The 15269-nt window shown below is 44.5% G+C and overlaps 1 protein-coding gene across 1 annotated transcript; it reads right to left on the reverse strand.

The window, feature by feature from the left end:
* Positions 1-211: 211 nt before the first annotated feature.
* Positions 212-13918, reverse strand: GSN (gelsolin). Its single transcript, XM_009700309.1, has 17 exons — positions 13716-13918; positions 12173-12374; positions 11050-11204; positions 9748-9909; positions 9358-9507; positions 8984-9073; positions 7906-8038; positions 7360-7448; positions 6645-6860; positions 5673-5806; positions 4763-4853; positions 4040-4210; positions 2921-3095; positions 2534-2658; positions 1912-1989; positions 1179-1239; positions 212-698 (listed from the first exon to the last, which is right to left on the reverse strand). The coding sequence occupies exons 1-17, from the start codon at positions 13848-13850 to the stop codon at positions 529-531; spliced, it is 2337 nt and encodes a 778-aa protein (XP_009698611.1). The 5' UTR covers positions 13851-13918; the 3' UTR covers positions 212-528.
* Positions 13919-15269: the final 1351 nt, after the last annotated feature.

Raw genomic sequence — 15269 nt, forward strand, 5'->3', positions numbered from 1 at the left:
CACCAGGAGCACGCTTTTTGCTCTCATCCTGAATAAAAAACCAACGCTGTTTACTCATGAGTGACTTTCGGAAAGAGTAAAATACGGTTCATTTATCAGGGTCTTAAATGCTAATAACTCTGGTGAGGGGAAAGCAAAACAATCCCAAAACCCCTTTCTGTAACCATTTAGTAAGAAGTGCTTGTGCAAAAGATGAAGCAAAGAAGGTTTGGTTTTCTAAGGTGCATTTGTTTCAAGCAAGTTCATATGTGGGATCTACAGGTTCTGTTTAATGTTTTCTTCTTTGTAACAAACCCCACCATTTCTATTCTTCACATATTCCATACAAGCTTTATTGTATTAAATATAATCAAAGCAAGGATTAGGGTGAATGACTGGTCATGATTGTTTTCGGTAATTATTGCACGGCTAATTGGCTATTAACATCATTGCCTTGTTAACATGCATCCTGCAGGAGGAAGTAGCTCTTGAAGGCATTGAAGGCACTAAACTTGCTCCATTTAAAAAGAAAAACCAAAAACTTGTTCCTTAGACATCCACATCTGCCATGGCTCTCTGTAGAGGATCGACTGACCAGTAGTCGTCATCCCAGCCCAGGAACCAGCCGGAGAAGGTTGGCGGCTCAAACCCTTGCTTAACGACTGTGACTGGAGTTCTCTTATCTCGGCTGGCTGGATCAGTTTCGATGTACCGTTTAGCTGAAAACACACAAGTAGAAGGAAATCTCATAGAGTACAAGTCCTACAGAGCAACAGCTGAAACAGCTTAATGGATGCTAGAGATACAATTTCAGATTGTTCATTTAGACCAAAAAAACCCCCACAAAAGTTTTCACTCTATGGTGTTACCTACACCTGTTAGAAGACTGGCACTTGTCTGTAGAAAACTGATGTTGGGATTATAAAACACTGTAATACAGGGGCAGCCTGCACCCACTTACCCACACAGGGTGCTTTCTCCGTGTTAGGGGTTGAGCACAGCAGATCTGAACACAACACCTCATTATGCTGATCTTAGGGATCATCCCTTCTTGAGAGATGTGATCTCTTTGACTGATCACAACATTGAATTTTATGTTGTGATGAACATATGTTTCTCAGTATATTAAATTGCCTGCCTTCTGATCAGGTAGTGGGAAAATAAGAAACATTTCAGAAAGGAAAATGTGACATCATTACCAGACTTCAACGCCTCAGTCTTTTCTTCTTCTTGGGCATCTTTCCCAATCCATACAAAGACCTAAAGATAAAAAAATCCCACGTGAATTATTTCAGCAACAATCAATTTCTTTATGAAAGGATGATATAGACAAAGTCTCAGTGAACAGAGTACACACAACAACAACATACTCGTGATTCTTGACCTACGTGACTAAAGCTGTTGGTAGATAACGAGCAGCTTTTTGACTGCTTTTTATCTAGGTAAATTCTAGATACATGAACAAATGATACAGTAGCTTAACATCAGCAAAAAGTAGCAGATGTTTGAACATTTTTACATAAAACATACAAAATTCATCTCCAAGTTGCCTTTTGGCTGATTTATGCACAGTCTGTTACTGAGAAATAACAGAAAATGCTCCAGTAGCTTAAACTGCTGAATCACAGTCCTCTGCAGGTGGGACAAGGAGGCTGCCCTCGAGACACTCACAGACAGGAAGCACACGCCACACACAAGAGCCTGTTTTCTGCAGCCCTTAAGCTAACCAAAGAAGCAGCAGGACAACAACTCCTCTCAAGTTCCAGGTGTAAGTTCTCTTCAGTGTCACTAGCGAGGTGACTTGTTCTCAGGCCTGAAGATGAGAGGACTCCATAATACAACAGCTCTTCCAGCTATTGTATTGGGGTCTCAATCTAGAGCCAATTTGTGCGTATTCTTTCCTCTTCTCTTCACTAGGTCAATGTGACCTACCTGATCCCATGTGTCAAGGAGCATAACATCGTCTGTGGCAAGGTCATCCTGAGTCAGATCTCCAGGAACTTCTTCAATCTGGAAAACGTGAGGTTAAGATGAGTACATACTTCAAGCACCATTTTACCTTTACAGGAGAAATCCCATTCACAGAGGTTATAGTGTCACCTCCTGTCGGCAGGATGCCTTAAGCCAGACACTGGCATAGTATTTGACCATGCAACTCGGGCTGTGTCCCAGAAGCGCTCTTGGATCACGGAACACAAAACCAGTCTCTGTCTACCTACGGAAGCTGTCTCACTCATGCCCAAGACTTGCAATGCTGCCTCTTTTTACTTGAAAGATTCACGAGTTAAAATTTGAGGAGTCTGAACGCTAGTTGTTCACTGGGGGAGGACCAGTTTGATGCTTCAGAACGTTGATGTGCTGAGACAACAGCGCAAGAGAACTACCTGCTCTCTCTGCAGAAAAATAGTGCTGATGCTTTCCTTCTGGAGGCAACGCCGCAAAGGAAGATAAGGAATAACAGCCTGTTGGTTGGCTCGGAGCAAACTGGCACTGAGTTTCTCCCAGCTTTGTCAGCTGGATGTTAAATGAATTGACTGTTGTCTTAGATACTCACAGTGAAGCGTCCACTCTTGTTGGAGCACGCAAAAAGACGAGGGGGGTGAGCATCCATCTTCTTGTCCTTCAGCCGGGGAGAGGTACGGTAAGGAGCTTTTCCACCCAAAGCTGCCCAGAAATTATCTGAAAAAGAGAAAGAGATACCGATGTTTCAACTGCAGTAGCAGTATGGTTTGGGTGGGACTTGAAGCACTCTTCTGAGTCGGAAAGCTCCAAAGGCCTGCAAGTGTGAGAGCGCTGTTAACGAAGATACTTTGGAGAAGCCCCTCTCTGCCTATGTCCACATTTCCTTGTTCTGGGAGACAAAAGAAACTATCCATGAAATAATTACTGAGAATGTGCAGCTACAAAGAAAAGATCTCAGACTCCGTTGTGCCTCCCTCACCTGGCTCTCTGCCCTCAGAAACCTGTACTGGGCGAGCTCCCAGTGTCTTGAGCAGCTCTTGTGCTCCTGATTTCTCAGCATTGCTGGCTCCTTGGCCAACCCAAAGGTAAGCAGCAGAGGGAGTTTTCAGGACAAAGGCATCATTCGAGTTCAGCTGACTGGCAGTAGGATCCAGCTGAAAATAAAGAACATTGCACGTGTCAGATGTCATTGCCCTCTACCCAGAGCCCATTATTTCAACATAAAAATCAGTACCTATCATTGAATAAACTGCAGACAAGATACGCCACCTAAAGCATGTAAAGCTGTAAGATAGGTTGTATATTTGCCTGTATCCTGTGATAAGTCAGAGTCAGTCATATGAGAAGAGTAAATAAACGTCTGTTCCTGTGTGCAGTCTACAGATAGGTATGACCTATGGCAAGAACGCTTGGATCTGTCATGTTACCAGTCTTTATGGCTGTGACGGGAGACTGAAGAACTTGCTGGGGACACCACTGCAGAGCAGGATCCCTGCTGAGGCTCATCAGTCATTAACATAATTGCCTCTATGTCAACAAGGACCTGCAGTCTTGAAGCTAGAAACTTAGGAAGTTGCTGCAGACATAAAAGAGTGCTCTTGCCTCACCTGTAGTTGTTGGCTTGGATTTAGTCTCTCTCTTGTTGTTGCACGGAGGGGGTTTTGTGTGCATTTTCTTTCAAAGGAGTGGGGCTCTTAACCTATGTCCTGGCACAAGTTCTCTGTGCATATAGGGTATTTAGCACTTCTGTCTTCAGCACTGTTGTCACACAGGCTTAGAACAAATCACAACACCAGATCCTAATGGTTCTCAACAATGTTTGGAAAGTGTCATAGCATGTCAAGGTGCAGCATCTACTGGGGACTTAGGAGAAAATGGCTTAAATGTATTCAAGGCAATATTTATAAACTAATTAGAAAATATGATTATCACTACTTATCCATGGGAAAAGAGGAATCTTTTAATAGTTTGTGAAGTTTTCAAAGTGTGTTTCTGTTTGCATCGGAGAGCTCAATTTGGCCCTTGTTCTGTTCAAAGGGATCATGTTCCCATCACAGCCTGTGCATACAGCCCAGAAGCTGCCTCCCATCCCACGTACCTCTACTGCTCTGGTAGCTCCCGAGGTGCTGGATCGGACCTGGAACAGCCGCGTTTCTGCAGGTGCTGTCTGGCCGCCTTCCCTAGAGGTTCCACCCTTGTAAACAATCAAGGGCTTTCCACCAAACATGCTCATCAGATGCGGTGGCTCCTTTCCTTGCACTACTCGTTTCTAGAGAAAGAGAAACTTGCTGTCAGTTTTAAGCTGCTGCTGAAGAGTAGCACAAGGTGTACAAGAAATGGCCTTTACAACCATCTTTCCAGCTGGAATATTCATACAGCACCCAGCTGGTCACAGGAGCTTAGCTATTACCTCCTGCACAAAAACAGACCAGTGTTTAAACTGAGCTCTCACAACTGCCATTTCATTTTAAGTGGTGAGTGATCCACTGGCACAGAGGTAACAAGTAGGAGCCGTAAAAACCTTCTGTCTCATACAGGCCACTTGTAAAACTTCCTTGTGTAATAGCTGCAGCGGAGGTTAGGGACACAGCCTCTGCATCACACCTGCACCCTGGCTGCAGGCTCCCCCTACGTGACTCTTTCTCCACTGCCTAGTGGTATCGTGTAACTGTATATGTGTGTGTGTGTGTGTGTGTGTATATATATATATATACACACGAGAGAGAGAGATGTATATGTATATACATACATATACACACATATATATGATTTATTCTTACAGTGTTGATGTTGGTTGGTTGGTTGGGTTTGGGTTTTTTACCTGCACAGGGCTGCCTCCCAGCTCCTCATCCAGCTGTACTGTGAGGAACGCAGAGGTTGCAATTTCATCTTGAGTGGAATCAGCACCCTGCCTGAAAGACAAGGCAAAATTTGAGTTTTATTTTCAGCCCTTCCCCCCACACACACACACACATACTCCCCTTACAGAGATCAAGAGGCGGTAAGGAAAACCTTTGTTACCAAACCTCTGCAGCACTTCATTCAACATGAAGGAGAAATTTATTATCCTGTATTGTAACATAGTGATTACAGAGGGAGATAAGAACGTTTTCTAGATAATAAGCACAGATTCTTTAGTATCTTCACACCTATCTCCCATTTTTCTAGCAGCTAGTTTAAAAACATGCCTGTTGGTACTGTTAGCAGGAGCTACACGTGCAGTCCCTATGCAGGCTGCATCCTTTCCGGTTTCAGTTAGCTTGTCTGTGCCCCCTCTGCTTGCTGATGAGCAGGAAGACCACCACTGTGAGGTGGCCTGCTGAGAAACTCCCCTTTAAGGGCATGGTCTGGGAACTGTGAGTGTCACAAGCCAGCAGCCGAGGTGGCAGAGTATCAAAAATTAGTACAGTGGCCTCGAAAGATGTAGGAACTCTGCAAAAAGAACTAGAGCTTGATCCAAAGAAGGGAATAACTACTACAGCAGGGTGGGAGAAAAAAAAAAAAAAAAACCACAACAACTAGCACAGTAATTCCTCCCGTTGTCCCACCTCAAACAAAACATTCTAGACCTCTGGTATTGTTTTGTTTGCAAGGGAAGATTATCCAGGGTGAAATTTTATCCCTCGAGGATCCTCTGTAAGTGGGAACCAGCAGTGATCCATTTTCAAAGTGGACTCTAAGCCCCACATAGCCCCAGTGTTTCCTGACTTGCATCAGGAAAACTTTCTTACCAAGTGTAAATAATCTGTCCCTGTTTTCCAGCATGCTGGTAATTGTATAAGATAATATAGCTATCCCCTCCGTAGAACTGGCCATATGTCGAAGGATCCACTGGCACTTTCTCCGAGCCTTCTATTCTCCAAATCTAGAAAAGGAGAGGGGCGGAAACATTCCGAGTTCAACGTGACAGCAGACTAAGCAGGCTTTCCCGACAGAGCTCCTGTTCCATTTTCCTCCCAAATTCAGCCTCCCAGAACTTGCAGTCCTGCAGCCCCACCTGCTGGGGAACGCCACTGAAAGCCTGGCTTTCCAAAACCTGCAGCCAGGCCTGGGAGCAGGGCAGACATGGAGCTTGTCCTATTGCGAGCTCCCAAACCTTGATCAGATTCAACCAAAGCCACTGGAGAAAATGCGAGTCAGACTACTAGCGCTGCCAGCACCAATGCCCATTTTATACCTGACATGGCCATTTCAGTTTCTCTCAGTTAGACGGTCAGGAATAGAGCTTTGGGGCTTTACTGGTGACTTCTGAAAAGTCTAATGTTGGCTAGGACCTCTGTGGGCTTTTGGACAGTACTCAGCCCTTTCAAGGCCACCTGCACCACTACTTCTGTGTGCAAATGCATGCATCCAGGCACATGAGATAGGTGCTCTGAGACAGTCACCCACCACGTGTGATGGCAACAGCTAGAGTAACAGGGAGAAAGAGGAATAGGAAAGAAGTCTGGGTCCACACTGTTGGGTGAAGCATTGCCTCCAGGGAAATTCTGGGGTCAAAATTAACAGTTCATCTATACGGCTTAGCTGCAGGGCTCTCAAGACCCTGCTGGTATTTCTGGTGTTAAAAATTCCCCCCAGCACTTACAAAACTGCAGTGTTGATGACTCTCAGGCCCCCATTTGTCTCGCTGCTCTTGCAGGAATGCCATCAAGTAGCAAAAAAAATTCTGGAAACCTTCCCAAAGGGATTCTGGCACTGCTCACCTGTTTCCTGCCAGAGCCATCATCCTCCATTCCATGCTGGGCAGCCATGGCCTTGGAGGTGTGCAGAGTGGCAGCATCGAAAGGTACCTTCTCGATCTTAGCAATGTGACCAGAAACGTGAGCCTGCCCCAGTCCTTCTGTCTGGTCCTTGTCCCGCCAGTTCTTGAAGAATTGCTTAAACAAAGGTGTCTCGCCACTCTCGGGGAGGACTTGGACCTGAAACAGATGAGCCAGCCCATCAGGAGCAGCCTGATCCCAAACAGCTCCAGCTCTGGCTGCTCCTTGCTTCACGTGAGCTCTGGTTTCAGGCTGATAGAGAATTGCCTGGTACAACTCAGATGAGTTCTAAGGAAGGCTGAAAGGATGTTAAGCCTTTAGAATCATCTCCCTAAGAACAAGAAGGGCAGGTTTATCTACGCCTTTTCTTTTTCACTCTTTGGAGAGAGGTCATGGAAAGGGTAAAAAAGTATCTGAGGGGAAGAAACATTAAACACCAGTTGTGTTGGGGTAAATGCTACTTTAAGGACAGTGTTAGCCCAGGAGCAACACTGCAGTATCTCCCTGCAGAAGAGCAGATCACCCAAAACAGGAGCTACTTGAAAGACTGCTGGTGACACTTCACGCGAGCCGGGCTCTGGACTCGGTGGCCTCTGTGGCAGAAAAGCAACCCCAGTGGTGTCTGGGGGTTGGCCATAGGTGGGCTGCATGTCCTCACCTGGGTATGTTTTGGATAACCCATCTTGTCAATGAACTCGGAAGCTGTTTTCAGTGCTGCCGCCTTCTCCTCAGAGTTGGCACTCTTGCCTTTAATGAAAATAAGAGAGAAAAGAGGTCAACTTTTAAAAAGTTCTGCATACCCAGAGAAAACCGTCCCAGGTACTTCTACCTTTTGCAACAGCAGAAGGGCCCAGCCTTCCAGCTAGATGATGCCAAACAGCAAATGACACTTGTTCGATCTCTTTTATGCCTTTTGTGATGGCCGTGAGAGCACAATTGCCTTTCTACTTATGATACTAATTTTTTCTTCCTGGTTCCCAGGACCCTCCCTTTAATTCTCTACACTAAAGACCCTGTGCCTCAGCACCTGACATTTCAGATGACCGTGCTTTTCTGAGATTGTTAATGCTATTCAAACTTGCCCTGAAAAGCACCACCACCATCAAGTGTACGCTCCCCTGCCCATCTTGAAAGAAACTGGGATTGGCAACTGGATGAAGATCCTATGCATGCATCATCAGCTTCACCTGCATCTCTACGGTACCTTTCCAAACAAAGATCTTTCCATCTGTGCCATGGTCCAGAATGAAGCAGTCATCGGTACTCAGGGCTGCCTGGGAGAAGGGGTTCTCATCTGCCACCAGGGAGACTGCCATGTTCCCAGCCCCATTGGAGACCTGTGATAACACACCATGGAGATGAGATAAGGCATCGTCTGTTCCCCTCTGGCTTCATGGCGACAATCCAAAACTCAGGGAGAGGACAGGAAATAAAATTTGAATGCATTGACTGCTTCAGGCACTATTGTTTTTCAAACAGGATACCTTTGACACAGCAACAGTATGACAAAAACACTTACTCTGAAGATTTCGAGTACTTCCAGTAAATCAGATACTGCTGGGACCAAAGAAAGATTGATCAAAAATGGTAAATATCCTTGGTGCACAAGCAGCCAAGAAATACTTTCTAAAGCAAGCCAACTGCACTCAAGAACTGGAAGGGACAGTCTTGTAACTGTGAATAGGCCTCCCTGTATCAAGGGGGTTTAGTAGTCTGAGTTCCTGTACTTACTAATGGATAAAGGTGCACATTACAAACCATCCTAGCAGATATTCACCACGTCATTACCAGAGACTGCTGTAGAGAAGATTCCTCCCCAAAAGTCTTGGACATTCTTTTACACTTATACTAGCTGATGGCAAATGTTACCTTCCAAATTATTTCTTCATCATGCTCACGGGATGTAGAAAGGGGTAAATCCTGGTTCTCAGGCTCACTATTTCTAGTTCTGTCCTGTCACCTTCCTGACACAATGCCTGATAACACAAAGAAAAACTCCCTTTTCTCCTCATTCATTTCGCACTCCGCCTTTTCCTCAAAAATTCCTGGAAAGTTGGAGCTGTCTCACTACAGTCGAAAGTGGTGATAAAGACAACAGAAAGCATATGGGTATGCAGTGTAAGCAACCATGGTTCATACATAAAACTTTATAAAAAGCTAACAGCAGAGTGAGGCAGAAGTAGAACTCGAATCAGCTCAGCTCCCCTGCTATTCCAGCTCCATCTAATTGTGCAAAGATCACTCCATTCTCCACAAGGTTATTTGTCAGGGTTTGTTGTTACCTTATAGAGCTTAGCCAGCTTTCTGTTGGCTGTATCAGTTTTGGCCTCATCAGAAGCTCCTGGTGGCAAACTGGGCTTTGGTCCCAGGACCTGTGAGAGGGAAAAAACATTACCAGCCCATCCAAGAGGATCTCTGTTCCCCAGATGCTCCAGCCACAAGAAGAAGTAGAAGAAACTTCTAGATCAACAGCAGTGAAAATACACTCCAATGTCCCAGTGATGCAGAGGACCAAGTCTGCATTGAAGTGAGTGTCCATACCACTAACACTTTATGTGTAAAGACACACACTACTGAGCCCATCTGCCCATCCCACCCATTCCTCCACATAGCACCCTTCCTGCTCCAGCACAGACAAATGGACGAAGTAAATAACCTGAAGCATTTCCTCCCGCTCTGATCCTTCCTCCGAAACATAGACCTTGGCGCGACCATTCCGCTCATTGTCCCGAATCCCCTTGGCTAGCACAGTGGCCTTCAGCCGTTCTTGGCGGTTGCTGTCAGAGCCACACCACTGAAAGATGTTCTGGAGGAAAAGAGGAACAACATGCAGCTGTCAGAGCATAACAAGCCCCTCTCTAGAGGAGACAGCAGTATGGCTGGGACTGAAAGATGTTAGACTGGCTCAACAGTGTCTCAATGCTTGAGATAGCTTCAATATAGAGATATTCTTGAGATAGTTGGGGGAAAAAAATCCTTACATGAACTCATCAGACGTCTTCTGCCCCTGAAAGTCTGCTAAACCTGTCTTTTACGTGGTACTTACACTGCCGAGGTCAAGGATGAAACAGTCCCCTGTGTTGAAGCTCTCCCAGGTCACAGGGACCTCCGTCGCCCGGACTGTTCGCCTGCCTTTGACCTGCAGAAGCCTCTGCACAGTTACCTCATTGGGAACCACATGCCTGAAGCCAGAAGCCACACCACCAGCCTAAGGGAAAACAAAGGAACAACCATTCACACTTCTGCTGTTGCTTCAGAAAAAATGAAAATCCTGCTGATTTGCTATCAGTGCACCGGTTTTGCCTCTCACAGGAAAGAGGGTCAGCAGCAGTTTGCAGAGAAAGAGCTAGTTTGCCCAGGCTGGGCTTTTGTATAGCATATATCTATCGATACATCCCACCTATCCATTCCCATAGCGTCTAAGGGACACTGATACAATACAGCTGGAGATCTCCAAATTTGAAGAAGATCACAGTAAGTTGAGGTATTAATAGGATTTAATAGGACTGGTGGGCTGAAGAGTGTATTTCCATGTGTATTGCATGTCCTGCGTACCAAAAATTATTCCAACCTCAAGATTCACCTTCTCTGCTGCTAGAGAGACACTTGGAATTACTTATCAATGTAGGCAACACGACTCATGTCAGTTATGCTCAAAAAAAGCATAACCAAATTCAAATGAATGAAAATAACAACAAAAGAGTGGGAAATAAGCAAACCAGAAAGACTGGGAAAGTATTAGACATGAGGAAACGTAAGCACTTTGCAAGCATTTGACCTGATACCACTTTCCTTATGCCACTGGATTCCTAACAAACATACCTGTTCTTGACCTGTTTGTACTTCTTCGCTTCCACTTCACTGCAATGGCATGGAAGAGTAACTCCCGCTACTATTTGTCTACTTTCCCAAAACATTACATATGCTAAGGAGGTGGGCTAAGCTCAGAAAAAGAGACTGGGAAGGTCAAACTGTTATGTAAGTGGGGAGAAATTAAATCTACTGGCTAGGCGTTTCCCATAAACTCAGATTGCTGTTTGTTAAATTCATTCCAGACGTCTTGGGACTGTTCCTTCCTCTGCTTCTCAAAGAAAAACAAAACCTCGATTCCTAAAATTTCCTGGGGCTTTGCTTGCATATTATTAATTCAGCCAAAGCTCTCCCACTGGGATCTGCTGTTCTCCACCCTGTCAGCTCCCACTCAACTGAAAACATCTGGTTGAGAACCGTTTTTAAGCAACTGGAAAAAGGGCAATTCTCATTCTTCTGAGAATTGGGCAGTGGGCAGGAGGCCATTTATTGCGAACTTGATTCAGGTTGGTAGCGTAAAGACCCAGTCATCGCCTACCTTGTACTTGATGCCAGATTTGAAGTACCCCAGGAAAGTTGAGGACTCATGGCCTTGCACTTCGCGATGCTGAACAGCCTTCCCTTGAAGGTAGTCATCCATCTGAACAGTGAATATGGCAGCTGCCCCACGCTCATCTTGAGAGCTTTCGTCTCCTAAGAAATGAAACAGCAGCAACTTGGAGGGAAGGCAGGGTTTCTGCCTCTACATTCAACTGTGCAAAAACACCAGGGAGAAAGCAGATTATTGAGAAGTTTTGTTTCCAGGAAGGTTTGCAGAATAGCCATTTCCAAACTTTTCTAATAACGACTCCAAACAGCAGTATAAATTGTGCATTTTTTCTGGCAGGCTTACAATACCATTGTAACTGCTGCAGCCCCACTGCTTCACAGCTATTTCTTAGATAGGCATCATTCACTTTTCTTTTGCCATTTGTCCCTGTCCTGGAAGGAAACTTCCTATGGAGCAAACACACAGACAGATGAATCTGCAGGAAGACGTTATCAGGCTTTATGAAGGCTGTAGATACTAGTGGGGCAACAGTTCCACAGCAGTTTGGCTCTCTGGGGCTCTTTGGTGTGGAAAACCTATTGACAGATAGCAGACACAACAAGCCACCATGCAGGTATCTTACATAGCTTTAACTAAGAGATCGTCAAAGACTCTCAGTTTTGCAGGATGTGGAGAAAACCTTGCCATGTTACTTGGTGACATTTACCACAGAAGGCCAGTTAGGAGGTCTGAACTTCAGGGGGAAAAATGAGTCGGGAGGATAACAACAGATGTCCATCCTTTCAAATAGAAAGGATTTCAGCCGCCCCTTTCATCTGAGATCTTCTCTTCTGTGTGGGCCTGATAAGAGCCTCTGGCTAACAGGGATTCATTCTGTCATCTCGATCAGAAAAAGCTATTTCTAGGTACAGAGATGGCGGTACTCACTACTGGAGAAACCATTTCAAATATTTAAGGTCAGTAGCACTATACGCACCCAAAATTGCATTCTCACTGTATTGCCAGTTCTGCTTTTTACTTCCTTGGGTAACACTGGACAAGGCTGGTGCAGTGAGAGGGACAGAGTTCACTCGGGGCTCCCAGTCAGCAGGGGCACTCCCATCAGACTTACCTAACCAGAAATGCAGGTCATACTGGAGGCTCCCACTCCGCTGTTTGATGGTGTTCAGCACCAGATAGGAATCTCCTGTGAAGAAGTCTCCATACAGATTTTTTGGCACTGGCACCAAATCAAACTTCTCGATCCTCCAAATCTGAAGGCCAGGTTCCTTCCCAGCCTTCAAAAACTCAGCGTGTTCCACCATGCTGACAGGCTAGGAGCAAGACAAGAGAATGATGTTCCAAATGCATAGTACAAGGAAATGCGCGTTTAAACTATATGGCTTCCGATCTCTTAACTGTTGTTCCAGGCAACAAGTGGAAAGTTTAGTTTTTTGTCTTGCACTGAGTTTTGAAGGAAAAATGAACAAACAAAAAAAAAAGAGGTGGGGAAATGTCTGTCAATTGATCACTGTTAATTTTCACTTCCAATCAACTCTACTTCCTGGCTTATTCCTGACTTACTCTTTCCTAGACTCTCTTTTCTCTGTTTTCTGTCTACTTCTCTTGATTTTACTCTACATATTTTCTTTACTCATGAATAGCTTTTCAATAGGGCACGTAAGTAAAAGACAAATCTCCTTGCTGACTATCCTTTTCTATTAACACTGCATGACGTACAAGACTGTAGAAAATAAACCCCTTTTAACTATACATGTTGTACATCTTGCACAGACATTATTTACAGTTTTCCTAAAACCTGATGATCTTATCCAGCTCTTTCTGGAAAATGTTGTAAACATTATCAGAGTTAGATAATTAACAGGTTTCTTATATCTTTTCCGTTCTAACACGTTACTTCAGTACTTCCGTGTAACTATTCCCTTGTAGGAATTACACTAATATACACAACATCCTGTCCTAAGAACGTTGCAATTTTGGCTTAATTTGTGTATTGTCATACTTATGCAATATATTAACAATATGCAATCCCTGCTCACAATGGAACAACAGTAATAACAAAGAGTCAGTAAATAAGATTACAATGCCTATTTCTCCATCTGTACAGTAATTTTATTTTAGATTATTATTATCCAACAATATGCAAACATAAAGAACATTTTTCTATAACTATGTTATAAAAGAATTCATTTTGGTAATACTGAAAGGAAATAAAACATTTCTGTCGTATTGGCAAAGGAAGTTTGTCCGTATATTACAGCATGCCTTTGAGCGATATCAGATAACAGGGAAGAAAAAATTAAAATGTTATATTAGAAGCATCCAGTATTTTGACAAAGAAGATAGTTCACAGTAGCTGATGGACAAAAGTACAATATGCTCAGCTTTCAAGGCAGACATAAAGAATGTTACAAACTAGAAAGCAAAACAGCAAGTTAGCCACCAAAGTAATTCCTAAGCTGAAATCAGATATCAAAGATGGAAAACAATGAACTTTATCATCATGCTTCCAGTCAGCCTGACTTTGTTTCTCCCAAATTCCCACTATAAAATTGGACAAACTCCTTACAAAGAGTTAAAAGACAGTGTGACTCTTGTAAGTAATTGAAAACCAGGGTTTTTTTCAATGTTTAATTGTGAAGTTAATCACTTACCACAGCTGAAAGCACAACAGCTGCTGTAACCACATATCCAAGCCCTGCAACAGACACGGAGCTAACACAGTTCAGCTTCAGCGCTATTGTGCAAAAAATGGTGAGAAAAATGTAATTGAAGTCCTGTTTGCCCATTTCTAACAGCAAATGGGCTTCTCCCTTCTTCTGCAGAAGCTGTAGGGAGTCCCAGCTCCCTCCTCCTCTCGCTGCTAGTGAAGATGAACCGCAGAAGCCAATCTTTTATCAGGGACAAACACATCCACCCCCTCCGCGATACAGGGGCGTAACATGCTTGTGCAAACAGTCCTCTTGGAAGTCTCGGAGACTCCTTCAGCCATTTACAGACACTTAATCCCAGCAGGCAATAACTCAAGACAATATGCTATCCATTGCAGCCAACAGCACAATTACATTCAAACAAGCCAAATATCTAGTCAGAAGGCCAACGAGAGAGGAAGAAATTAAGAGACATCAGCAACAGAGGCAACATTTTGTCAGCTGAAAACTGCAAATAAATGGAAAGTTGATGAGATGCAGAGGAACAGAAAGGCTGTTCCAGATGGCAAGGGCTGCAGAGAAAGGGATTTTGGAGATGAGAAGAACAGAGAAACACTGAAAGGATACAACTGAATAACCTGAGGATGAGGCAGTACAGCCATTGTGTCAGAGGAGCAAGATGCAAAATTCAGCACGTGCTTTGTGTGCCTGGCGCCTCAATGCCATCTCCACACAAGCTACTATGAGAGTCATACACTCTGGAGGGGTTTGAGATGGACCAATGTATTTCAGCTCATGTGTTAGCAGAAGGGCATTAGTAGTCTGGTAGGTGACAGAACAAGAACTAATTCAGTAATTTCACAACCAAATATTACCGAGGGTGTAGCAAGACCCTGTGACAGGAATGTAACAGCCATCAAGCCTATTCAGTGCAATGGAATTACAACACAGTATGGCTGATCGTAGCATATCGACAATCTGCCACCAGTGAAGAGCTTGTTCTTCTGTCTCACACTTCAGAAGCTACTGCATTTTCCAAGTGTTTGCAGCAAGCGAACTGTGCAGTAAACTTTCTACCACGGCACCCCAGGAACAGAGCAGCCCCGTGCTCTTACCAGAGGGTGGAACGGCGCCTGGAGGTGCAAGCAGCAGTGTCTGTGATACGGCGTCTGCCAACTGCTGCCCAAGGGATGTGCAGGGACCTGCCTCAGACATGCTCTCTGGTACCTGGCCAGGAACATCCGGGAAGGCCAAACAAGAATGCTAGGAGGAACGTAACTAGTGCCTACGTGTGGTCGTGCTGCTGGTTACTCTTCTCTCTTAATGCACCCAGGGATGAATTATTGACAGTCCGAGGTTCCCACTTTCAGAATCTCTCAAAAGATGCTTAAGTAAGGGGCCAAACCCTCCACCCACAAAAACCCACAACAAAACTTCCATGAGGGAAAGATCAGACCCACTTTGTTGGTGTTTTCTCTGCTCTCCGCAAGGGAGAGATTTTCTTCCTCTCTCTCATTAGAACAGTCTGCTTCTCTGATGTCCAAGCTGATGCGTTTT

This window comes from Cariama cristata, unplaced genomic scaffold (genome assembly GCF_000690535.1).
Source record: "Cariama cristata isolate BGI_N322 unplaced genomic scaffold, ASM69053v1 scaffold6535, whole genome shotgun sequence".
NCBI classification, from domain to species: Eukaryota; Metazoa; Chordata; class Aves; order Cariamiformes; family Cariamidae; genus Cariama; species Cariama cristata.